This window comes from Mesoplodon mirus (assembly GCF_964341445.2).
Source record: "Mesoplodon mirus genome assembly, chromosome: X".
In the NCBI taxonomy this organism is placed as follows: Eukaryota; Metazoa; Chordata; class Mammalia; order Artiodactyla; family Ziphiidae; genus Mesoplodon; species Mesoplodon mirus.
In genome coordinates this window covers 12,837,643-12,864,932 of record NC_138981.1, presented here as the reverse complement: position 1 = coordinate 12,864,932, position 27,290 = coordinate 12,837,643, and the positions used below count along the sequence as shown (strand labels likewise).

Genomic DNA, 27,290 nt, shown 5'->3' with positions numbered 1-27,290 from the left:
AAATCTATACAAGTATCAAAATTATACATTTTGTAAATACCTACACACACACACACACACACACACACAGATGTGTAATGGGCTGAATTGTGTCCCACCCACCCAAAATTCATAATTAACAGGCCTAGCCCCCAGTCCCTCAGAACGTAACTATATTTGGAGACAGGCCCTTTAAGGAGTTAATGTGAGTTCAATTGAGCCCATTAGGGTGGTCCCTTAATCCAATCTCACTGGTGTTCTTATAAGAGGGGGAAATCTGGACACAGAGAGACGGGGGTGGGGAGGTGGTGGTGGGGAGGTGGGGGAGGGTGGTGGTGGTGGTGGTGGAGGTGGGGAAGTGTTGTGTGCAGAGGAAAGATCCCCTGCAAGCCACTGAGAGAAGACTCAGGAAAAACTAAACCTATCAACACCTTGATCTTGGACCTCTAGCCTCCAGAACTGTGAGAAAAGAAATCCCTATTGTTTAAACCACCGGGTCTGCATGTTATGCAAACAATAGCGAACTAACACAATATGCTTCCCTTACGTACTAAAAATCTAGACGGATACCCAAGAAACTGACACATGGCTGCCTCCATGTGCAGGAACTCGGTGGCAAGGGTAGGTATTTGTCCCTTGTGCCTTATAATATTCAACCGTGTGACTCTATCATCTATTCAAATGATAAACAACAAAAAAATGTACTCCTAGTATCCACTGGTGAGCAAGGTGTGGGAAACTTTTAATATACTACTGCTAGCTATCAGCAGAGAACGGTTTGAATAAACTGTTAGACATCCATGCAGCAAATAAATGAGGTAGGTCTACTATATAATGGAAATATATCCAGACAGATTAAGAGAAAAGGGCAAGTCACAAAACAATGGGTACACATGATTTAAAATAACAAAGCATGTCCCCTAGAGAAAAAAACAAAGGGAATATATAATATACACTCGTTTGTTAATAGTGGATTCCTACTTTGTTTTCTGAATGGAGGATTATAGTTTGGTGGGGCGGGGGCGGAATTGATTATAAATAATAAAAACTACAGCTCTCTCTAACCTGAGACTATAAAGAGATTTAATTTCCCCAAATTTAAAATGTGAAAATGTTTCGCTTAGAGCCAAATCTGTTGTGTGAGGAAATTAGATTTTCAAAAGCTGAGCTTACTGTATTGGCGTTCTGTGTCAAGTGGTTCCAAGGAGCGGGGCCAGGGAGAGAAATCTCTCAACCTAGCTGTTCTGAAATGTACTCCCCCCCACAGGACAGCCCCCCCAAAAGCATGTCACGTGATAACCCACCGCTCCACAGCCAAGGGTCCTGTCCTCTCTAACACGTGCGCCTGGCATTGGTGTGCCTCTGCAGGATGGGATCGGCATGAAGAGCGCAGTGCGTGAACTTTACCCACGAAAGACCACAACTTGCTCTATCAATAAGTCTGCTCATTGCAGCAGAATGACGAAAAATCTCCTTGAGACCAAATCACTAAACAAAGCTCAGTGACGTAGAAGACACAGAATAAATACATGACCAAATAAAGATGTCTTCATTTACCCGCACACACAGTACAATCCAGAAGCAGTACCTCCTCCAAGAGTGATAAAGCCGGCTTCTGTGTTGGGGGTCGAGGGGGGCACACAAACGACAAGTGATTACGAGATCAATCCTGATACGTAGAATGAAAAAGTGAGCACGCACATAATTCTAAACCGAATGAACACGTCCTCAAATCACATGACTACACGGCAAATGCACTGGATTTTAATGTTTAATATCTAACATTATTGCTTTAGGACATGTTTTCCCTGAACCAGGAACAGAGTGCTAATTACATAAAAATATACACATAGAAAAGGTAGTTCTCCATTTTCCCGGGGAAAAAAAACAGTAACTTCTGGAACACTCAAGTGTTTTGTTTTAATTATAAAGTCTTGGTCGTCTCATTTATTAGCTCTGTTACATACATATTTAAATTAAACATTATTAGACAACCGTTACAACTTATAAAGGTAAGGTGCCATTACTGAGTAAAGAGATTCTCCTGTGAGTGGATGTGTCCCTTCTCCCACCCACTAACAAGGCAGCAATATGGTTAGTTTAATTTTACGACTACACGATCCATTGCTGCAAACACGAATTCTCGTCTCCACCCTGTGCTTATCTGTGCATGTATGTGACCTGGTTAGATGGCACGGGCAACCTCTCGAACTTCAACAGCAAGATGAGCTGGGCTTGGGCTTTCGGTGCAGACTGACTGTGTCTGTCTGAATCAAGTGATCTGACCTATCCTCGGTAGCAAGCACTCTTCGAACTGCTTCCTCAAAGGCCGCTGCGACATTCGTGGCATCTTTTGCACTTGTTTCAAAGTAAGGATAGTCGCCGTTGTCCCTGCACCAGGCTTGAGCTTCTTCTGCAGACACCTGCCGCTCGCTGATGTCAACCTTGTTACCCAAAATCACAAAAGGAAAGCTTTCGGGCTCTTTCACATCTGCATAATATATGAATTCTTTCTTCCAGTTACTCAAATTCTGGAAGCTTTGAGAATCATCAACGCTAAAAGTAAGCAGGCAACAGTCAGAACCTCTGTAAAATGGCGTCCTCAGGCTTCTGAACCGCTCTTGACCAGCCGTGTCCCAAATCTGCATGGTAACAAAATGTCCATCCACCTCCAAATCTTTATTTAAAAATTCCACACCTATTGTATGGAAGAGTTGGGCATCAAACTTATTAGTCACATATCTGTTCATTAGAGAACTCTTCCCAACTCCACCATCTCCAAGGAGAATTACTTTAAAAAGTGATGATTTTCCTGCCATTTTTAATCTCAAGATCTCTGATTTCCGAACCCTGTAAAATAAAAGGGTACCATTACATTCCTTTAGACCTGTACATGGTTCTACATGCCTCTATGAATGTCAGCGTCTAAGGGAAATAAAACACAGAGCCCCAATTCCTTTCTGTGCAGGGAATACCGGATGGCAAGAGATGTCACCTACTGAGCCCTTCACCTCGTGCCAGGCACCACCCGAACCGTCACTCTCTCTGACAGCTGCTGAGGGCTCATTCTTCCCCTTCCTCGGGTCACGGATGACTTGAGGCTAGCACTCAAGGCCAAGTCTGACGCCAAAGACTGTCCTCTCAACCGTTCCTCTTGGCTCACAATAAGCCCTGCCACCATTTGTTAGAGATGCAGTAGGAGACCGAGGTGGGCACGTTTCTGTAGCAACTGCAAACAGCCCTCTGGTGGCACGGTGACAGTGTTCACTGATGGCTTTCCTCTCAGGCCAGGGGGTTCCTAGACAGCCCCCTCTTTCTCTCTCCCAGCGCCATCACCATAGGAGCTGGTAAGCAGGAAACCAGAGACAGAACTGACTGATCTGGCTGTGAACAGACTGAAGCCAACCACCGAGTAAAGGACTCTATTCTTTTCATTAGGAACACTATTTTGAGTTGGCTAACATTAATGTCAGCACCACTCGAATTTTTGATATAATATTATAACCTAGCACATTCTACCCACAAGATTCATTTGGGCAGCTCTAACTCTTCTGAACAAATGCGAGCCTGGGCTGTTACCTGTGTGTTTCGAGGGGGAATGAAATGAACATAAAACAAAAATGTGGTACCATGCATACCCTTTAGGGGAAGCCCTGGGGCAGGACTAACTCCCTCCCCGCCACCAGTCCCCCCCGGGGGGGCGGGGCTGGGGTGGGTAGAGAGATTCAGACGCCCTTTTGTAGGCTGGTGGGAGCACTGTTCCTATTTAAGGCTTCTGTTTTAATTCTTTATTATGTAAAATTTCAAACATACACAATTTCTGAGTAATGAGAATAATATGATGACACCTCACAGACCCTAAACCTAGATTCACCGACTATCAACTTACAGCAAATCTTGTTTCCTCCATAGCATCCCATTCTCCCTTCTGCCCAATTATTTTGAATCAAATTATATCATTTAAACTGTAAATATTTCAATATTAAATGGCTTTTAAGATATTTGTAAAAGACAACCTTTAGAGTAGCGCTAACAGAATTTTCTGCAACGATGGAGATGTCCTCCATCTGGACTGTCCGACGTATCAGCCACTACCCACAAGTGGCTAGTGGGAGCAAGGAAATGAATTTTAAATTTTATATAATTTTCACTAATTTGAATAGTCACATTTAAAGAGCCAACAGTGGGCCTCCCTGGTGGCGCAGTGGTTGAGAGTCCGCCTGCCGATGCAGGGGATACGGGTTCGTGCCCCGGTCTGGGAGGATCCCACATGCCGCGGAGCGGCTGGGCCCGTGAGCCATGGCCGCTGAGCCTGCGCGTCCGGAGCCTGTGCTCCGCAACGGGAGAGGCCACAACAGTGAGAGGCCCGCATACCGCAAAAAAGAAAAAAAAAAAAAAAAAAAAAAAAAAAAAAAAAAATAAAGAGCCAACAGCTGTATTGGACAGCACAGCCCTAGAGCAAAATTGGTAATTAACTTTAACATGAAAGTAGATATTGTGAATCCCTCAATGGGAAGGTAATAAAGGCATGAACAATAATTGTTGTATTGACTAGGATGAATTTGCAAAATCACTGCAGTAAACAAACATTATCTGGCAATCGCCTGGTTATATGCAAGTATGACCCAGTATAATGTAACTGAACACTTCCCATAACGTGCAAGAATTCTGCATTTCCTACTACATGCTACACTTATAAATATGTGGCAACCTGTCCCTAACTCTTTTTTTTTTTTTTTTTCTTTTTGCGGTATGCGGGCCTCTCACTGTTGTGGCCTCTCCCGTTGCAAAGCACAGGCTCCGGATGCGCAGGCCCAGCGGCCGTGGCTCACGGGCCCAGCCGCTCTGCGGCATATGGGATCCTCCCAGACCGGGGCACGAACCCGTATCCCCTGCATCGGCAGGCGGACTCTCAACCACTGCGCCACCAGGGAGGCCCCTGTCCCTAACTCTTATTGGCGCTTTTAAATTACTACAGTAATTACTACTATAATTAATACAATTTAAATGGGCCAACGAAAGTGTGAGGCAATTAAAGTGCATACTACTTGGAGACTTTTCGACTTCAGTGGATGGCTCTGCCCAATGCCCAGGCTAAATTAATGTTAGGGAGGAAACTGAAACTATCTCAAGCCCTTTAATTTCCTGACATAGTAACAGTGCACTAAATCGGTTCCTTTGTTTAATTCTTTGGAATCTTGATTGCACGACTTCAACTTAGGAAAAAAGAGTAGCAAAACCAAAAAAGCACACCAACTATTCTGACATAAGGAAAGCATCTAATGCTCCCTCCTTAACATTCTTCAGTGCTTCTCCAGAGATTCAGTTCTAAGCCCAACTTCTAAGGCAAGACACCTGGCCCTGCTCCCCATTCTTGGCATCAGCCATTCAGAAACGCACTGTCACAGGGAAGTGAAACTCAGATCCAAGGGCTCAGCCCTCACACTGGCCCTTGCCTTCGTCCCGGCACGTGCTGCTCGCTCTGCTGGCGAACCCAACCCCGCTTCACGAACTAACCGCTGGGCCCTCAGAACCGCTCAGCACAGTCATCCCCCACACTGGGAACCTCCCCCAGCAGCCCCCCATCCCAAGATTGTTCCTTTCCCACGATTTTGAAGATACATAAACACAGATGTTCCACGTTGTGTTACAAGGGTGTTAACAGATGTGCTGAATTCTAGTCTATCAGTTATCTCAGGATTTTAGTAAGTCTCTAACTGCCTCACTGGACACAAAGTTTCATTGTACAGCATCAACTTGTTAGGATCTGTACATCAAATTATAAACCAGACTGTGCAATCTGACAACCTCCACCCAGATGCGTGGTTACATACATCTACTAAATTAAGTCTTAGAAATTCCTTGAGATTTGTAATTCATAACTCTATCAGGACACTTTCATAGTTCTTTTCTTTCTTCATAATAATGTTTCCTAGTTTGTGCCCTTATTCTGAGCAAACAAATTTGGGATATGCTAGACCCACACACCAGGAAATAGGGTACAATTTTTTACATTTCTCATCTATAATTTGGGGCCTCCCAGATATCCTATTTGGGGGTATGTTGGCATTTGCTCAAACAACTAATGCAGACACAAACAGCTCTCCGAGTCTAACTGTAGCATTGAATATAAACATGCATGGTGATATAGATAATTATACAAACTATCTTATTTCCCACTGACATCTAACAAAAGCTAGCTTCATGCAATCACTACATTAACATAACATAATGAGTTTATGAACATTACAAATGTTCCCTTTTTCTTCTCTGAAAACAGTAAAATGCTTTGAAACTTCTTTAGTATAAGCTGAATGAATAAAGGTATCCTCATACGCCCTTTTCAAAACTTACCTTAAAATGTAATATGAAGGCCTTTTATACTCCAGTTTAGAAGGACTGCCCAAAGGCAGTAATCTTCACCCAAGCTAAAACATGACTTTAGCAATCAGCTAAACCCTATAAAGAAATCTGAATAAGTCACATAAGCCATAATCTTACCTTAATTGTTCAGTTCAAACATCATCATCTGCAAAGAAAAAATCAGAAAGCACACCTTAGCAATGTACATTCAATCTGTTTTCATAACTAAGAGTAAACACAAGAATTAAAATGCAAAATGACTTCCATTAGTAGCTAGATTCTTAATTTAAAAGGAAAACTACACCTGAAAGCTGCCCATGACCTTTCTCAGCCTAAAAATAGCCCTAGAATCAAACACTACACTTTAACCATTGTTTTTTTCCAACAAGTTTTTCACCTGCCCCCACCCACCCTACCTTTCTAAGTATCCCATTTAGACAGTTGTAAAATTTGGTTAAGATGAAATGTAAAATATAAATTATTCAAAATCTGCCCAAATTTTGAGTGGTTTAGAACAATCATATTCCACAGAATAAAGCTAACACAAAGAAGGAAAAAAGAAGGACCACTCAAGGGAGAGGCACCCAATGTGACACAGGAAAAGTCAGGCAAAGACTAAGGCAGTGCAGAATTTCGTGAAGCTTCTTTCTGGGCAGCCAAGGCAGACAGGAAACTTTGTGAGAGAATGGAGGCCCACTGTCAGAAAGGAGAACTGGTTCACTGTGCCAGAGGCCAAGAGCACAGACTCGTGGACAAGCTATTTGACATCCTGCAGCTCTGGGGACTCTGGTGACAGCAATACCTACCTCTAGGGCTGTCGGGAAGATCCACTTGGACACGGACAACAGGGAAAGCGGTTCACCACTGTGCCAGGCTCATTATAGGAGTGCAGGGAGTTTCTGTGGAATGGACACATGAAGAAGTCTTTACTGGGAGTTTTATAGAAACTAGGTAGATTTCTTTTATGGCCATTTCTTCAGTCAAATTTCAGAAGAGTCATGGGCAGAACGAACGAGAGGGCAATGCAGGCAGACATTAGGAAGCCAAAGGATCCCAGTCCTACAGACCAAATTCAGGGTGAAGGTTTCCTGTGCCGAGCAGGCAGAGCTGTGCTAAAGTACTAGCCTCTTTCGGTCTAAACCCACAGTTCCAAACCCCTGTCCCTCCCTTTTTTAAAAGCAAAGGGCATTTTTGTGGGACTTACGTAAAGCAGCCTTCAACTTATAAATTCAATCGATGAAAAAAATGCTACCCTTCAGAATCTTGATATTTGGGGGTTAAGGATAAAATCACCACCACCATCACCACGCTAACACTGACTGAGCCCTGCAAGCCACTGACTCTGCTTCACTGTGTTCACTCCTCACAAGCCTCTCATTATCCCTACCCTATGGATGAAGACTGACTCAGAGACATTACGGTCCTTGCTCGAGGTCACACAGCTAGTGGGGGGGGGAGTGAGATCGGAATGCGACCGACTCCAAAGCGCAGTAGTTAACCCACAGGCGCGGCGGTCTCAGCTGCCTTTGCATTCATTTCAGACGGTTCTCCTGTTACTGTCGTACGTGTAATGAAAAGAAGGGGTAGCGATGGCAAGCGTCTTCCACCTGCTTTTGCTTTATCACGAGACCTGCACAAAAACAAGTTAACCTGACAGAACTACTAATATCCAATCCACTGGCCCACAGATAAAGCACATCAGAGTCTACCTGAGTTCTATCAGAGTCTCCACAGTTTGAACATGTTTTAAATGCAATTGCAATCACACATCTGCAGAACCCTGTGGCGCCTCCCAGAAGCGCGTGGAGCAGGCAGGAAAGCAGTTCTGCAGGAGTCCTCAGCGTGTGCCTCCCCGGGCCAGGCACTCAGGATGCAGGCCACACCCAGGCCCCGGCACGTGGGGCTGGTAGCTGGGGGAGCTGACAATCCGGGCACAAACCCTCTTGCGTTACAACTGATGCAAGTCTTACAGATGAGAGGTACGTGCTATAGAGTACAACACCCAACCAAAACCCAAAGAACAGCTTAAACACTGCAGGGATTCTGCCCCTGCGGCTCCCTAGGTCAGACCAGGCCCCAGGTGTGAGCATCTCACGGAGCTACGGGATTCCAGCTATCAAGGGAATTACATTTTCATCCAACATGATCCTGTAACACAGAGAGCTACTTCACCTGCCGCTCAGTTAAAGAAAGAAGCTGCAGTAACTTCCAAGGCCAGAGGACCACCGGCAGTGTTCACCTGCGTCAGCGCGAGACTATGCACCAGTCTCCAGCGTGGGCTGTTCTAAAGCACTGTCTCCATGACCGTGTCAGGCGCACACTGTCCTCAGGACCAGCCTCCCCAAAGGCCGAGTCCACTGCTGGGGGATTTGGTCTGACCACCGGCAAAGCTCAGCAGCAGGAGGAGGAACCTGTGAGAAGGGGGAGGGGCCAGAACCAGGAAGCGGGACCAGTGGTGCGAAGGCCCTGCCAAGGCACCCGGCACGTCCTGGGAGAGCCCAGGGTGGGCCGAGCACCTGGAGCCGCGGAGAGCGGAGCGAGCTGTGACGACGGGACTGGAGGGGGAGGGCCTCAGCAGCCATGGAAGGATTTCTGCTGACACCCTCGGAGCGAGCGGAGCCCTGAAATGGCTTCGGCAGCCAGCAACCTGAACAGATGCGCAGTCCAGAAAGGTAGCTGGCTGCGATAAAGAGCAGACTGGCGCGGGAGGGAGGGAGGCCTTGGGTAGAGCTGCAATGGATCCCTTACGATGCCTCTCAACTGTCAATGCCAATAGCGTCAGCGAGCTCTGGGGTTGAAAACTGCAGTGGTTGGGCCTCATACTTGAGACTGCAGGATGATGTTCACTACGAACCCTTCCTCCTGCTCTCTGGCGGGCGGTGAACTCCTGCTCACCCTTGGAGATGCAGCTAGACCTCGTCTCGCCGTGAAGCCGTTCCCCTGCACCCCTGGCACACCCTGCACGTACCTCTATGTGCAGACACAGTACTGAAATCAGCGCGCCTACCGTGGCGATTTCATTTGTTTAAACAGCTATTTGGATGCGTGCGGTCTTGGCTGCAGCACGTGGGCTCCTTAGTTGCGGCACACGGGCTCCTTAGTTGTGGCATGTGAATTCTTAGTTGTAGCATGCATGTGGGATCTAGTTCCCTGACCAGGGATCGAACCTGGGCCCCCTGCATTGGGAGCACAGAGTCCTATCCACTGCGCTACCAGGGAAGTCCCATGGCAATTTCATTTTTATAATGAAACAAGCTCTCTAAAAAGATTCAGTTAATGGAAATGTATTATACCATGACAAAAATGCCCAGACTTTTCCCTGAGTTGTCAGTTTTCTAGACTCTACCAAAAAATACATCCCCATACCATTCTAAAACCATATTGAAAGAAAGGAAGGGAGGGAAGGAAAGGAAGGCAGGAAGGAAGGAAGGACTTTCCCAGTGGGGCAAATGGAAATGACCTAAATGCATAATTGGGGATCGTCTGCCGCCCCTGAGGAGACATGGAGACACGGGTCTGTAGAAATACACTGTTAAGTGATAAACTTGAAGAATGTGCACACCGTGATGACACCATGTAAAAGCTCACAGGTTAACATGTAAGTGTGCAAGAAAACCCCGAATAATCAATACCGAGTTCAGTCTTCAAAGTCCTGATTTGGTTGCAAATTCATACTCCTTTTTTTAATGTCAAATACGTATTTTTTAAAGCAACCACAATAATTTATTTTGCTCTTGAATCTGCAATTGGGGCAGGGGTTAGCAGACTCAAAAGTTTTTTTTTTTTTTTTTTTTTTTTTTGCTGTACGCGGGCCTCTCACTGTTGTGGCCTCTCCCGTTGCGGAGCACAGGCTCCGGACGCACAGGCTCAGCGGCCATGGCTCACGGGCCCAGCCGCTCCGCGGCATATGGGATCCTCCCAGACCGGGGCACGAACCCGTATCCCCTGCATCGGCAGGCGGACTCTCAACCACTGCGCCACCAGGGAGGCCCTCAAAAGTATTTTTTAAAGCTTCATTTTCACTTAAAGCCTAGCTTGACTGAATGCTGTAATTCAAATGAAATAGAAATGATTTTCTTCTAAAGTTTCATCAAATACTGCTATCCACCAGACCTTAAGGACAATTGCTTCTTAAATTTTTCTGTAACTCAGATTATATTAAAAAATAACTCAATATGAAGCCAAAAACACAAGCAACAGAGGAAAAAAATAGGTAAACTGAACTTCATCAAAATTTAAAACTTTTGTGCTTCAAAGGACACTGTCAAGAAAGTAAAAAGACAACCCACAGGATGGAAGAAAATATTTGCAAATCATATATATGATAAAGGACCTGTATGCAGAACTCTTAAAATTAATCAATAATAATTTTTTAAAAAAACAACTTAAAAATGGGCAAAAATGGTCAACATCATTGGCCAGGTAGTGAAATGCAAATGAAAACTATGAGACACCACTTCACACCCACTAGGATGACTAAAATCAAAAAGGCAGACAATAACAAGTGTTGCTGAGGATGTGGGAAAACTAGAAGTCTCATACACTGCTGGTAGGAAGGTAAAATGGTGCAACAATAATGGAAAACAATCTGCGGTTCCCCAAAAAGGTGTAAACACAGAGTTACCATATGACCCAGCAATTCCTCTCCTAGGCATATACTTAAGAGAAATGAAAACACATCCACACAAAAACTTGTACATGAATATTCGAAGTAGCAGTATTTACAATAGCCAAAAAATGGAAGCAACCCAATGTCCATCAACTGATGAATAGATAATAAGATGTAGCCTATCCATACAATGGAAGATTAATCAGCCAAAGAAAGGAATGAAGTACTGATGCACGCAACAACGTGGATGAACCTCAGAAACATTATAAGTTAAAGAAGCCACACACAAAAGGCCATATATATATTATTCCATTTATATGAAATGTTCAGAATAGGCAAATCCATAGAGACAGAAAGTAGATTGGTGGTTCCAGGGAATCGGGAGTAATTGCTAATGGGTATGGGGTGTCTTTCTTTTTTTGGGGGGGGTATGACAGAAATACTCTGGAATTAGATAGTGGTGACGGTTGCACAATTTAGTGTATATACTAAAAACAACTGAATTGTATACATTAAAAAGGTGAATTTTACGGTATGGGAATTATATCAGCCTTAGAATTAGCAATAAGACCCTAACATTAGATTCACACGTGCCACAGATGATCTCCTTGTCCCTTCAGCAGTATCCTTTTCAATAAGCCAGTTACACACACTATTATTAGGATTACAATACCATGTGGTGGCCCCAATGCATGTCATACATGGTGCACACTAATCTGAATAGGAAGTTGGTTAAGTAGGTTACTGGCAGGAAAGAAAATAAACCATGCTTTCAGCAAATACCTCAAAACTAAAGATAAAAAGAGTGCATTGTATGCCAACGCTTTCCTTTTCATAACACTATTTTTCCAGCTTTTCTACTGTGTACTTTTATCTTGCACTATCAATTGTTTATGGATAGTGTATCAGTAGTAGCCTTCTCCACCCCCATGCTGGCTTCCAAAGCCAATTACTCTATTACGGTAAACCAAGGGGGAGTCAGATCCAAGCATAGAGAATATACATCTCAAGTAGAAATGTTTGTATGGATTAAAGATAGACACTATTTATTGGTCATTGATCTAACTGCCTCCATTCTTACAGATAACGAAACCCACTTATTTCTTTATAACTTTTATTATATAGGATTTGGGGCATGGCATTCCAAGAGCTATCCAACCTCATATACCTGCCTGTCCCAATTATATCCCTACAAGTCACCATCCCCAAACTTATCACAGGCATTTACTGCCCAGCCTTTGCTCAGGCCCTTATCTTGGACTAGCAGGCCCCCCACACACATCGACAGCTATGAAAATCCTAGTCATCCAAAGGCCCACTTTTGCCACCCACACACGCCGCCCCCGAAACCAAATCTTTCTCATTCTCATAATCATTCCACCTCTATTACAGCTCTCCTTCAGTTATGCTTTAACCATCTGTCAGTTGTGTACGTGTCTGTTTCCTAATTACAGCGTCAGCTCCCTGGGAGGGACACACAACACCTAATGCCATCCATTCATTTGTCCTTTTTTGGTTCTGCAACATCTAGTACAAAGCTTTCCATTCGATGAGGTACCAAATGAATGCTAAACTGAGAACAAAGAGCGAACTACTTCCTCCTTCACTCTTGTTATTCTATTCTTATTTTTCTATTTGTACTTACCGTACTTACAGTTCTTTGTTTCTCTATTCAATTAGTTCCTTCCCCCATTCTATTTTTGAGGTCTATTAAAATGTGTGGGGGGAAAAATGTGTGGGAGAGGACAAAAAAATTGATTCTTACTTGAAAGTCACATGAGGAAACCTCTTATTTTAAAATAAGTACTGAATGCAACAGGAAACACTGAAAAACGACATTCCTCTAACAAGCTACCAAAGGGAGAGTACGCTGGGTTTATAAACTGCTTCCTCAAAATTTCAGATTTTCAAATCTGAAACCCCGTGACTAACTCTCACTTCCAAAAACTTAAACTGAATTTACCACTCCTGGTTTAAATTTAGGAACAATTTTTTTTCCCCCAAAATCACACATTCCTTTTGCACTCACTCTGAATGCCCTAGTGAGAGGCATGCCACTTCATTTCATAGCTTGAGAAACCGAGGCATGAAGAAACTAACCAAGGCAACAAAAGCATGGATAATCCCTACATTATTTCTATTTTCGCCTGAGGTGTATTTGTTTCCTTATATCTTAATACAGGTGTCTCGCTTAACAGCCTATTAGCTCCACTCTTTATTTCCAGTCTTCCTGGTCGTCTTTGCTGAAACACATGAACGAGAGGCAAGTCAAGGAAGTCATTAAGTGTAATAATGGGCGTGATCTCTTACAGCAAGAAGTCAAGCAAAACAAAAAGAAGAATTAAGCAAAATTCCACAAGAACAGACCAAACTGGAGGTACAACTTGCCAGATGAAATAAATTATCTAGGTGACCACTGAGCATTACCTCAGAGACAGCTAGACAAGGAAAACGCTGTGTAAATCAAACCACGCTACCACGATATCAGAGCAGCTCACTCTACTTAAAGAACTCGTTTCAGTAAGTACTCTTTTATGAAGATGAGCTAATTAAACTTTAAAGAAATATATACTTTCAATTTTGCTTAAAACAAGGCACCTTTGTAGTTAGGTATACTAACCATTAACAGTGGTGGAGAGAGTGGGAAGGGAGAAGAGAGGAGACAAAAACAGATTTGGTTAAGGAATTCAATTTTCTTAAATCATCCTGAAAGTACAGAGCAGCGTGATCCAACAGAACTTCCTGTGATGACGGAAATGTTCTTAGACCAATACAGTCATCACTAACCACATGTGGCTCTTGAGCACCTGAAATGTGGCTGGTCCAGCTGAAGAAGTGAATTGTTAATTTTATTTCATTTCAATTCGTTTAAACTTAAATAGCTACCTGAGTATTGCATTAAACAGTACAGGTATCAAGTGTGCTTAATTGGGAATCCATGAAGGAGCTGCAGGGGGAAAATGCACCTCCTAGAATCACATGTGAAATAAGGATGAGGGGTATGGATGGAAGCATGTACTTGAGCCTTTCTCTGGAAAGACTATAAAAAGGTTTCATCACATTCTTAAAGGAATGTGGACCTCAAGAAATCATCAATACATGTCTGCAATATTTGTATATTTCGTGTGATCGATCTGTGTAGTTCATAACACCCTCAAGACTTTCATCTTTACGTGGCGTTACTATTTCCCTCACCCATAAGACTTTCCTAATATTACACTTTGACCATGAACTGTGACAGTTCAATGAAAAGACTTATTCACGGGAAACTGCTAATCCTATAAGTGAGGATCACATTTTGTTCTTTGTTTTACTTAATGAAGTCCTTAAAAGGAACAAGCATAAATCTACCTATAATAAGATACCTGAAAAAGGCACTTGAGATGCTTGACAGAAAAGAGTGTGGATAGTTAAAGGCTGCACTTTGGGGGACAGAATTAAAATGCAAAGAAATGGATAAAGGTCACAAAATAGGAAAACTATACTGGGAAGTACAGCTAGGTACTTCAGGAAGAAGACTGCATTATGAAAGAAATGAATTTTTTTTTTTGCCATGCCGCGCAGCATGTGGGATCTTAGTTCCCTGATCAGGGATCGAACCCTCGCCCCCTACATTGGAAGCACAGAGTCTTAACCACTGGACTGCCAGGGAAGTCCTGAAAGAAATGAATTTTAATATGCATGTTAGAAAAATACATTAAAGCAGCAAAACACAAACTAAATGTGATTCCTAAATGATCTGTTGTAACTTAAGGGAACCTTGGTTCTGACTTGTCTCTTCAAGTTAGATAAGAAAACTGGTATCTTTAATTTGGAGCAGAAAAGGTTAAGAGCTGGAGAACTTCCACATAAGCTCAGGGAAGAGTTAGTATAGCAACACTGCCCACGAGGGCCACAGCAGGTAGAACTCTTTGGCTGTGAGAGAAATTAAATAAGAGGAGTGGAATTTCCTAAGGTCTATTTCAAGAGAACAGCTATATGTTTGGCATACAGGACTCAGCTAGATTAGAGGCTCCCATTCTGCAAGGAAGCTGTCACCAAGTCAAAAGGAGAAGAAATTTAAGAGCACAGCAGGTAGCTTTTGTATATTTCGTGTGATCAATTAAAGAAATATATAGTTCACTTCATCTGAAGTGAAGAAAGTTCACTTCATCCCACTTCTCCATCACTGATGCTCCAGTTTGTCCCCACCAAGGTACTGAAGCTGACTGCGCTTACGAAAAGCTTTCCAAGCCCCAACTTACTCTGCCATCACTACCTGTTTCGGCTCTGTGCCTGATCAACCCTCCACCCTCTCACTAAACGCAGGTTCTCAACCCCTCTATCCCCCTGAATGTCAGCAAAAGTCACCAGAGACCTCCTAAGGGCCAGTCCATTGGCTTCTCCTCGGTCCTCATCTAAACGCCCTAAGGCACATGCAGCCCTAAATAAAGAAAAAAGTGCCTCTCTTAGGACTTCCCTCTACACTTCTTGAGACACACCCTCATGGTTGACCAATGTTCTCACCAGAGGTCCACCTAGTAGGCGGTGAATTCTGAGATGTAGAGATTTATCTGAATGTACATGATATAAAATCTCAGAAGGGTACACAAGGCTCTTTTTTTTTTTTTAAACAAATAAGGTAATGGAGGCCCAACTGGGAAAGGGTCTTCTAAGTATCACACCCATAGCTGGAGGCCTCAGTGGGACCTTCAAGTCTTAGCCAGGACTCAGCCACCATTACTGCCTCTATTAGGTCTAAACAGCCTGGCAATGACCTTGAAAATGTTTCCTACTTCATCGTTCATAAAACTACTCTGATAATAGTTTCTGCTTTCTCTTCCCCTCACCCCGTTGGCTTTCTGCAACCTAGATGGCTCCCTTTTCTAAAGGGCTCTTAAAGAGATGTATCGCAAGGTTGATACAAACCATATCTTCCTGGGATATAAAACCCAGTGATTCCTAAACTAAAGCCCACCTCCATGCTCCCACCCCTTGGGCACCAGATAAGAATTCCAACCCCCTTTATAATATATTCATCTGGTACCCTGATGGCGGTTCAAATTCAACGTATCTAACACCAAGCTAACTATTTTCCCCATTTTCAAAATCTCTTTCTTCTTCTGTCTTGCCCACTTCATTCACCCACACAAGAAACATGTCCACTTCCCTCCCTACCTACTGCCATTCTCTCGTTTGCTCAAATAACAAATGCTATGACCACAGTAACATCAGCCACCACTGTTCACTGAATGTCTACTAGGTACCTGGCAGAGGGCACCTTGAAGTTACCTGCAAGTTGGACACTACCACCCATGTTTCATAGATCAATAAACCAAGTTCATAAAGATTAAATAACTTCCCCCTGGTCTAATTAAACAGGGCAGGTCAAACATGTGTGACCTTGCCTTCACTCCCATCAAAAGACAGGAAAGGTCTAAAAAATGTACAAACCCGAAAAGGACAATAAGAGAGAACAACTGTAGATGAGAGACAACAACAAAACCGAGAAGATGGAAAGCAAATGGACCGGCAGTGACAAACTGAAGAGACAGAAATCCTAACTTGGGGAGAAGCAGCTGACAATGAGAAACCAGCCCCAGACAGCACACAGACTCCAGAGGGCACGAGGCACTTCTCAACGAGGCACTTCTCAACACTGACTGAGACAGGCTGGCCGGGCGGAAAGCACAAGGGTAGACCCCATGACACCTCCTCTGCACCCAGGGGCCCCTTTCCCCACCAGCAGACCCACTTCCTAATAAACTGTGTGCAGCAGAAGTTGGGGATGGAACACTCTGGACGATGAGGGAGGGGAGATCAAGCGACAGTGCACACAGGAAACCAGGCAGGGCAGGGTATGTGACATTTTGGAGGGCACCACAGAGGTCCTGGCCGTCCACGGGATGCCACACAACTGGCGCTCAAGGGAGTTCAGTCCCCACGTTAGCTCACACTCCATTCCTTTCGATGACACCATATCTTTGCGAGGCGGGGTTTCCCAGGGCTAGTGTGATAAAATTCAGGTACTGTGCAAATATTAATGTGGAACAGGATACGAGGGTAGGAGCTGTTTGCTCCCAAAGAGCATTGCTGAAATTTTATCTAAGAGTACTGGAACTCATTCTAGAAAATGCTCTGCACTCACCAACATGTGGCCTTCAAGCAGCTCTTCTGTTCTGACTTCCAACTAAACCACATTGTATGTTCAGGTGTGTTCATCTAATCACTGCTCTGGTTACACATGCAAGTGTGAAACTGCAAAGACTGGGGAGGTCGCCTGGCCACACACCACACCCCAGGGAGTTCCAGCATTTGCAAACCTGTTAAATCATTTAAACACTCCCTATCTGTTAAAGTTCTACAGAGCACATTCCAGAAACAGGAATCTGTAAGGCGTCTTTCAGGCTTCTCTAACACTGATAACACAACCACTCTCATGAGAACAAACCTTCCGCAAAGGACCTTGGCCTCTGTACCCCAAAATCTCATCCAGTCCACAAGAGCCTGGAATGAAAACAGTTCACGCTGACCCAGCAGCTCAGTTCACTGGCCACACTGCTCTGCTGTCCTTCACACTTGGATAATGAATGTGGCCACGGGATGAATGGAGAAAGTTGTTCCATACTGTTTCTCCATCCCCTTCAAACAACAGCAGACATTTGTAAGGCATCAGGCCTCGGACACAAGTGGAGCCTGTGTTCAGACTCCCTGTGATGAAATGAGCCGGGTTCAGTGAAGCCAGCGTGAAGCCTCCGTGGCCTGCTTCGCTTCTTTCTATATTTCTTCCAAAACGCACGGCCGGCTCTCCCGAGCCCATGCTGATCTAGCTATGACTTCGCCTACATTCACTTAGATCTCATCTTCTCTGTGTTCATGATAAGCAACAGCACCCTAAACCCTGTACCGGCCACGGTCAAAAACTAACAGAAAGTAATGGAAGAACCCAGAACGTGGAAACACGGAGAGCTCAGCTTCACTACACGTACAATACCAAGATTCACGCTGGGAAATGGAGAGTTCTCTGAGTTCTCTCCCGAGCGGGCACACCCAGGCTTTCTGGCAAGCTCTGGCCTCACCTCCCCAACCCAGGGTAGCTGGCCCCCCTCCACCTACACCCCTGGGTCCCCCCCTCCTTCCCTCAGGTACCCTGACCTTTCATCTGCATCACAGCTTTCCAAACTCGCTGAGGCGTTTTGTGAGTTCACCCCCTCAAAAAAAAAAAAACAAACCTTAATAAACGTTCTGCTGATGACCTACTTAGTCACAGGCCCTGTTTTCTTGTCCTTGGTTTTGACTAACAAATTTATTACCCAGCTAGCTTTCAAGTGAGACATGTTTCCCAAACACACACACACACACACACACACACTCTCTCTCTCTCTCTCTCTCTCTCTCTCTCTCTCTCTCTCTCTCTCTCTCTCTCTCTCTCCCCCCCCCCTCTCCCCCCCCCACTTGGCTTATTTCCTCCTGCTGCTTGACCAGCAAATTGCCTGAGGCAGAACTACAGGCACACCTCGTTTTATTGCACTTCACAGATACTGTGGGCTTTTACAAATTGAAGGTCTGTGGTAAACCCTGCATGGAGCAAGTTTATCGGCACCATTTTCCAACAACATTTGCTCACTTGTCTCTGTGTCACATTTTCATAATTCTTGCAATATTTTAAACTTCTCCATTATTATTATTTTGCTATGCTGATCTGTGATCACTGATGTCAGTGCTGCAAAAAGATTACAACTCACTGAAGACGCAGCTGATGGTTAACGTCTGTTAGCAATAAAGTATTTTTAAATTAAGGTACAAGCATTGTTTTTCTTAGGCATAACGCTACTGCACACTTAATAGACAGGTACAGTATAAATGTAACTTTTATAAGCACTGGGAAACCAAAAAATTTGTGTGACTCGCTTTATTGCGATGGTCTGGAACCAAATCCAAAATATCTCCGAGGTATGCCTGTACTTGGAAGCCAATTATGTGACGTCTTTACTTGGTGTCATGTATTCTCATACACATACATTATAAAGTAAAAGCATCTCATTTTATGAAGAAAGAAATGTGGTGACCTAACCTGACCAGAGTAGCAAGCCAACTGCAGATCCAGCAAGACTCCTCCGAGGCCAGTGGATGTTCTTCCTGCACCAATTCCTCTGATCCTTCCCAGAATAAAACCCCTCCAGGAGTAACAGAGCACACATCCCTTTGTTAGATGCCACGCGATTGCAATCATTTTTAGGTGTATAATTTAGCATCCCCTCTACCCCACAGCAGACAAAAACTGGTAAGAGGCAGAGAAATCTATCCATTAGCAATGAACAACACACTGTCCATCAGCACGAGTCAAAAAGCAAAGCTCCTCACAAAAGATGCCGTGCTGACCGCATGAATAACAGAGTAACACTCTCACAGTGATTCCTAAACAGAGCCAACCCTTTTTTCTGGCCGTGCTGCACGGCTTGTGGGATCTCAGTTCCCCAACCAGTGACTGAACCCGGGCCACAGCAGTGAAAGCCCAGAATCCTAACCACTAGGCCACCAGGGAACTCCCAGAACCAACCCTTTTGGACTCCTCTCACTCACTCCCAAAGTTCACCTAGGAGTTATATCTGCCACCAGAATGAAGCACTACATGGACTGAAGGGCCTAGATTTAGGCATGGTGAAAACAGGCTGGAGAATGCCAGAGGAAGAATACAAAATTCAATTAAAAAAATTTCATCGCTTATTTGTTCTTTTTTTAAAAAATAAATTAATTTTTATTTTTGGCTGTGTTGGGTCTTCGGTGCTGTGTGTGGGCTTTCTCTAGTTGCAGCGAGCGGGGCCTACTCTTTGTTGAGGTGCGGGGGGCCCTCATTGCATTGGCTTCTCTTGTTATGGAGCACGGGCTTCAGTAGTTGTGGCACGCGGGCTCAGTAGTTGTGGCGTACGGGATTCATTGCTCCGCGGCATGTGGGATCTTCCTGGACCAGGGCTCAAACCCATGTCCCCTGCACTGGCAGGCAGATTCTTAAGCACTGCGCCACCAGGGAAGTCCCAGCTGTTTTGTTTAAAGACACCTGGCCCATGACCTTGGCTGGGCAATAAATTTTGTTCTAGGACAAAGTCAGAACGTGATCTCATGACTGTGATTAGACTGTAAGCTTCAGGGAGGTGGGGACTCCCCACTGCCCTTCATATCACCAGCACCTTTATGTCAGCAACCGACGGGCTACTCAGAAAATGTAAAATGTTTGTTGACAAGTGGAATAATACAGAAACCAAATTCCCTATGTCTACTTCAAGGGCTCTGAGTGACTCTCAAGTTCTGACACTTTTGCCTTCGGGAAAAAAAGGGGGGGAGGGATTTCCCTGGTGGTCCAGTGGCTAAGACTCCACACTCCCAATGCAGGGGGCCCACGTTCGATTCCTGGTCAGGGAACTAGATCCCAAGTGCTGCAACTAAGACCCAGCACAGTCAAATAAATAAATATTAAAAAAAAAGGGTGGGGGGAGATTCAGCTATCAGAAACTTTTTGGTCAATCTTTCAAATGAATATGTCCCTTAATCAAGGGAAATCTCTTCAAGTTCTCAAATCCTCCCCACCCCCTGCTCTTTCTTAAAATGAGGAGGAGGTACCCTAAATAGGAACCAACATCACATTTGAAGAACTACAGAAGCGCTGACTGTGAGCTCTGGAGTTACACAGACTGAGGTCAAGCAGGGCTTCTCAACCTGGGTGCGAGTGACATTCTGGGCCAGACAAGTGTTTGTCGTGGGGAACGGTCCCGTGTATTGTAGGCTGTTGAGCAGCATCCCTGGTCTCCACCCAATAGGTGACTGCAGCACACCGTCTCAGGTGTGAACCAAAAATGCCTGCAGACACCGTCAAATACCCCCCGCCCCCCACTGAGAACTACCACTCTAAACTCACACAGCCCTGCTCTGAATCCCGGCTCTGCCCTCTCACCACCCACCACCCGTGACCATGGGAAACAGACCTACCCCTCCTACGCCCCAGCAAATTCTTCATCTTTAAAATGGAGCTAATACCACAGAAATGCTGTGAGAAGTAAATGAAATGATGTACTTACAGGATTTACATGCACAGAACACCCAGTGCTGGAGTGGCCGCCCAAGAAATGGTAAGAAATGAGGGTAGGCTAAAAGTCCGTCTCTAGAACCAAAGGAACTTATCTGCAGGCCTCCAGCGTACCACAGTCTAGATGGAAGAGTGGCTGAGGAAGAAAGAAATGAAAATAGGAGAGGCTGGACAAGAGGGAAGGGCACTGAAGTATTTCCTTAGTCTCCAAGAACCCGGCTTGGAGTCAAGGCCAACAATGTTCTACTTAGTTTTCCTCCATCTATTCTAACCTCGCAAATGATAAACCAAAAATATCCCCAACTCACAAAACTCTCCAAAGTAAATAAGTCAGCAAGCCAGAAACTTTTTAGTACACACAAGAGGAATTTACAATGTCCACACAAAAATAGTGAAAGCCCCAGACGGCCACAGCAGATGCAGAGAGGAGGAGACAAAGCAGTGAAGATAACTTCAACCTAAGCTTCTAAAAAAGAAACAAAGAACAGTCTTGTTAAAAGTCCCTGGCTGAAGAATACCGAGCTTCCTTCATCTCTTCAGCTTTGTTCCACTCAACGGTTTTTGAGATTACGGGCTATTTACGGATTTTCCAATACAATGATGCCAGAGAAAGACAAACTCGGAAGAAAATTTTTTTAATTGATTTTTTTAAAAGGAACCAAAATCTATTGATTTTTATCAGGCCTCCGAAATCCTACAAAAAGAGCGTGGTCACGTGACAATTTGGAAACTAGCAGAAAAGTCATTCCTCAAGAGAACCCCGGTCACGGGACGTGTCATCATTTGAAAAGAAAAAACCACCACCCAGAAACCAACTGATACCTCCACAACTATTTGGTCAGCACTTAAAATTTTCATCTTGCCTCCCTACATACTAAGTTGGAAGAAAGAGAGGAACACGATTCCGAAACCCTAGCGAGAGTTTGAATCCGATAACACCCCACACGTCCCAACTGGTCTTCCGAGTGGCCCCAACACCTTAGCAAATATCCACCTGGGAAGCAGGTCAGAGGTCGCCAATATCAAATCGTGCGCGCCTCTGCTTTCTCTCCATGAGTCATGCGGGAGTGCGCTGGGCTGGCGTGCCAGGGTGGGTTTCTCCGTGTGACCCTGTGTGTCTCCCCGGGGGTTGGTGTGGATGTGTCCCTCTCCCTGGGTGTTTGGGTATGTGTCACCAGGTGTCGATGGATCTCCTTCCCCGTGTGTCTGTCTCCAGGACGTCTGGGCGTCTCTGTCTTCGGGCGTGTCTCTCTCCCCGGGTGCGCGACCCCATCTTTCCACCTGCGTCAGTCAGTAGGAGGCAGGGGGCAACAGGCCTCCCCGCCACCCCGGGGGCGGGAGAGTGACCCGCACGGGCCACGCGCGCCTCCCGCCCCACCTGCCCGAGGCCCAGGCCGCACACGCGGCCCGCGGGCTCCTCTCAGTCCCTGACGCCCGCGCAGCCCGCCTAGGCCCCCGCCCGGCCCCGAGGGGAGTCGGCGCCCCGCTCACCTCGCGGCCAAACGGAGGAAGCCCGGGAGCTCCGGGCCGGCCCGTCCGGGTGCAGTGAGGAAAGAGAGAGGGTCGAGGACCCGGCAGGCAGCAGACGTCCGCGGCGCCGCCCGGGTCCGGTTACAGCTGCTCCCGTCCAGCACCGAGGGAACAACATGGCGACGGGGCGGGGCCGGGGGAAAAAGGGCGGGGCCTTGCCGGCGGGAACCCTGGGAAGGCGGGGCGGGGCCTGGTCGGGGGGCCCGGGGGCGGCGGGGCCGCGAGGTGTCCTTCGCCCAGCCCTCACCCACTCCGTGCCTGTCAGTTCTAGCTAAATCCCGGGTTCTCTTCCGGTCGGCTATTCCTCTGGTCCTACGCCTACGTTTCCGCGAGAGAGAGCACGAAATAATAGTTATCTTTAAAGGGTGACGTAAAGTGTAAATAAACAGATCGCATAAGCACAATCACAGGATGCTGTGATTACGTTGAGAAATGAATATGCAAATAGACAAACGAGTAGATGAAAAATGAGAATAGCTGTGATACTGTGAAATAACAGGATTTTTGATTAAATTTTTAAAATTTCCTTGCTCTTGTTAAAAATTTTACTGCCTCTGTCCTCTCTAAATAAAAAGCAGTAGTGGGAAAAGGGGGTACTGAGGAAACTCTTCTTAATTCCTCACTTTAAACATGGAGTTGATCGCACGGGTCTTCCAATACAGGCTCCTGGAGACCAAAGAGGGATTTTTAGTCCCTCTAAATATATTTTGTAGAGCAGATTTAGTTTGTTTCTTTTCCAAGAGAAGGATCTCACTTTTATTATTTCCTGGGCCCACAATCATTAACCTCTGGCTCTTTAGGGAGTCATTTTCAGGTAATGAATCTAATTTAAGACTTTTCATTCAGTACTAGAACGGTTCTATTTGAGAGAGTTTGTCACAAGTATCAACATAAAAGACAATTTTGGAATACTTGTGAAAGTGGGACATGTAATAAAGACTGAGATCTAGTTTGAGCTTAAATGAATTTTTCTTTTATAGAAAAAAAAATCTTAGGGACTTCCCTGGTGGTCCAGTGGGTAAAACTGGGCACTCCCAATGCAGGGGGCCCAGGTTCCATCCCTGGTGGGGGAACTAGATCCCACATGCATGCCGCAACTAAGAAGTCCACATGCTGCAACTAAGAAGCCCGCATGCTGCAACTAACACCTGGTGCAGCCAAAATAAATAAATTAATTAAATTAAAAAAAATCTTATCCATATAGGTTATTTCCCCAAGGAAATACGAGTAAAGGCTTATAAAATACAAACCTATTGACAATAGGGAGGAGGAAGAGATATTCATTATCTTATTTTAAAACACATAATTAAAACTACACAACAAAACAAACATATAAGAACATTAGAGTTAATTTTTCAAAAGAAAATAAAAATACGTAGTGTCAGATACATTGGACTAAATTGCAACAAGCATTCCATAGGGTCACTAAGGAAATGCTACCTGAAAATCATGTGTCATAATCATAGCCAAGGAGTGACGGGGTAAGGGCTTATCTCTGTAACCGGTAATACCAACCAGCTATTAACAGGTGCACTTACAAAATTACTGTATCTTGACTTAAAGTAAGCCTTGAGAAATCTAAGAGTTTTCGGAAAAGGGCCCTAAGAAGGTCCTACAAGTGATTCTTACGCTGTTCCAAAATGTGAGTGAGGCATATAAACATATCTGAGTGTAGCCATAGTCAGCACCTGAAGAAAGAATTGCAGAAAGGTACTTTTTCTGAAATAACTCTTACTTGGACACTAGCCAGCTGACTCTTAAGAATACTTGTATATTTTGGTCTCTTCCACCATCCACTTTTTCTTTTTTTTTAATTTACTTATTTTATTTATTTTTGGCTGCATTGGATCTTCATTGCTGTGTGCGAGCTTTCTCTAATTGCTGCGAGTGGGGGCTACTCTTAGTTGCAGTGCGCGGGCTTCTCATTGTGGTGGCTTCTCCTGTTGTGGAGCACGGGCTCTAGGCACAGGCTTCAGTAGTTGTGGCGCACGGGCTTAGCTGCTCCGTGGTATGTGGGATCTTCCCAGACCAGGGATCGAACTCATGTCCCCTGCATTGGCAGGCGGATTCTTAGCCACTGTGCCACCAGGGAAGTCCCCACCATCCGCTTCTTTACCTAATCGATTTGACAGTGCAAGAGTAGGGTGGGTGGAAAGATTTTTCCCCGAAGGGCAAGTTTGGGGCATTTTTGTTGTTGGCTGTGTGTGGCTGGCAAGCTGACACAACTTAGATAGATGGTCTCTATCACTCTTGCTCCATGAGCTTGTTTACTGACGAAAAACATTGAAGAACTGACCTATTTTGGCCCCCTTCATCTAATTAGGGTTTTTGCCTTTATATTCTGTAAACGTCTAGTGCATCACTCAAGGAGGAAAAAGAGATCAAGGCTGCTGGGCATTAATGATTCTTTTCCTTAAATAACACCTACTTATTACTATGAGCACCGGGAGTTAATACTCCGTTTCAAGCTGGAGTCTGAAAGAAATCACCTCTGGTATCTCTGATGAAAAGCTACAAGTAAGTGGGCCCCAGATTCAGGTATAATAAATATTGATTATAATTCAACTGACTGTGGACTTCTTACACTCCATGCTTCCACTGCAGGGGGTGTGGGTTTGATCCCTGGTCCCCTGGTCGGGGAACTGAGATCCCTCCCGCATGGCCCGTGGTGAGGCCAGAAAAAAAAGAAAGAAAATTAAATTGATTATACTTTTCACATACAGAGAAAAAACACAGAACTCAATGGTCGGCAATTTGACCATTAAATGACATATCTAAATAATCAGATATGTGACCTCTCAGGCATTGAGACTACAGCGGGTAGACAAGACACCGGAGGAATTCAGGGGTGTCCCCAGGCACCCTCCCGCATTTTTGCTTCTATCCACCAGCTGTGTTTATATCATATGACCTTACCTTGCTGAATAAACTGGATTCAGTCCCTTTCCTAAGAGAGCTCAGAAGACTGGAGGAGACATTCAATAAGCAACTAAATAAATGGGCAGTTATAAATTGGATTAAGGGCCTTGAAGGAAATAAACAAGGTGCAGCTGGTGGGAATACAGGGTGATGGGACCAGAGAAGGCATGAGTGAGGAGGTAACTCATGATGAGCAAGTAGCAGTGGGCAGGGCTGGTGCAGGTTGTGGGCACAGCAGTTCACCAAGAACCTAGCATGTAGCTGCACTCAAATTCTAAATAAAGATGCAAACTATTGCAAAATCTTCATCACTGATGGAAAAACTGAAATTATAATTTTTTCTCTATCCATAACTAAATCTAATGTGCTCTCTTAAAAATAATAAGTACATGTTGAATAGTGCTGCTCTTTCTTTACCACACTCTAAACATAGCTTAACCTGGGTAATTACAGAGGGTGGAATGAAACAGGCATTAACCTTCAGGAATGAAGTGGGGAATTTGATCCCTTTCCTGATTTCCTGATGAATGTGAGTCATAAACTGAACTTCACCTTTAAAGGCAGTAGGAGGAAAATCCCAGGCACACCATGGTTACGATATGTAAATAGTATGTTTGTGTGTGTTTGTATGGGTGTTTGTTTACATGAGTGTTTATTAAAAAAAAAGAATGGAAAGGAAGTAGGAAAAGCAAAACAGCTGAATTGTTAGGAGAGTAGAAATCTGGGTAATTTTTATTGAATTTTTGAATCCCATGTTACAATATGCTTTTGAGCAGTAAGTGGAAATTATTTAATGAAGCAATTTTAAGCAAACTTTAGAAATACTTTCTATGACATCCAAATGTAATCTTTGCCTTAGGCTACAATGGTAAGGGCCAGACAAAAATCCAGTTATCTTAGCAACTCGTTCCTTCAGACAGAAGCCCTTCCAAATCCACAGACACATATAAAAGTTTGAGCCGCTCCTAGAACTCAGGACAGTAATGCTGAAGTGTGCTCTTCCCACCTCCCCGTTGCCATACGTCTGAGTACCCGATGCCCATCAACAGCTTTCTTGACCTTTTCAGTGTAAAAGCTGACACCACTATTGTGCTCACATAAGCAACTTCTTTCCTCTCACCTCCTCCTGTCAGTGCCATCCACATAGGCATAAATAATCCATGCCGGTTCACGCTGCTGGCCACAGCTGGAGCTAGGCTCAGCCTAAACTCAATCCCTGATTGGATTAAAGTGATAAATCCCTCACCCTATCTGCCTAATGAAGGACTGGGGGAACTCTCAATGGTGAAAGATATTATCTAGACCATTTATGTTTCATTTATACGCAATGCACAGCATGCAACAAAAAAATATTAGACATGCCAAGAAGCAGCAAAAAGTGACTCATAGTCAAGAGAAAACAAAACAATAGAATTGAATATGTTATGACAATTTAAATGTATCTCGGGAATGCAAGGGTGGCTTAACATTAACAGTTTGAAAGAGGGAAGAAACATACAATCAAATCAATAGACAAAGAAAAAAATGCATTCAATAAAATTCAACAACCATTCGTGACAATCTCAGCAAACCAGGTATAAAAGGGAAGTTTCTTAACCTCATAAAGAATATCTACTGAAAACCTATACCAAACATCATTCATTCTTAATAGTTAAAATCTGTAAGTATGCCCTTTAAAGCAGGGCAAAGATAAGTATGTCTCTTCAACATTGCACTGGAGGTCTTAGCACACAGAAATAAAAGAACAAGTATCATGATTGCAAAGGGAGAAACAAAACTGTATTAAGCACAGGTGATATGCTTAGAAAATGCAAAGGACTCTATAGAAAA

At 44.4% G+C, this 27,290-nt stretch overlaps 1 protein-coding gene across 4 annotated transcripts; it reads right to left on the bottom strand.

Moving 5' to 3' along the window:
* Nucleotides 1-1,721: 1,721 nt before the first annotated feature.
* Nucleotides 1,722-22,681, bottom strand: RAB9A (RAB9A, member RAS oncogene family). 4 transcript variants are annotated; one of them, XM_082610572.1, is made up of 5 exons: nt 22,503-22,681; nt 21,004-21,147; nt 7,149-7,241; nt 6,481-6,508; nt 1,722-2,829 (listed from the first exon to the last, which is right to left on the bottom strand). In XM_082610572.1, the coding sequence occupies exon 5, from the start codon at nt 2,796-2,798 to the stop codon at nt 2,193-2,195; it is 606 nt and encodes a 201-aa protein (XP_082466698.1). In that variant the 5' UTR covers nt 2,799-2,829; nt 6,481-6,508; nt 7,149-7,241; nt 21,004-21,147; nt 22,503-22,681; the 3' UTR covers nt 1,722-2,192. The 4 variants fall into 4 exon arrangements, with proteins under 4 accessions (XP_082466698.1, XP_082466700.1, XP_082466697.1 ...); XM_082610574.1 differs by lacking the exon at nt 22,503-22,681 and adding an exon at nt 22,006-22,434; XM_082610571.1 differs by lacking the exon at nt 21,004-21,147.
* Nucleotides 22,682-27,290: the final 4,609 nt, after the last annotated feature.

Excerpts from the sequence above, each read along its gene's own strand:
- RAB9A (XM_082610572.1), bottom strand. The coding sequence starts at position 2,798 with ATGGCAGGAAAATCATCACTTTTTAAAGTAATTCTCCTTGGAGATGGT.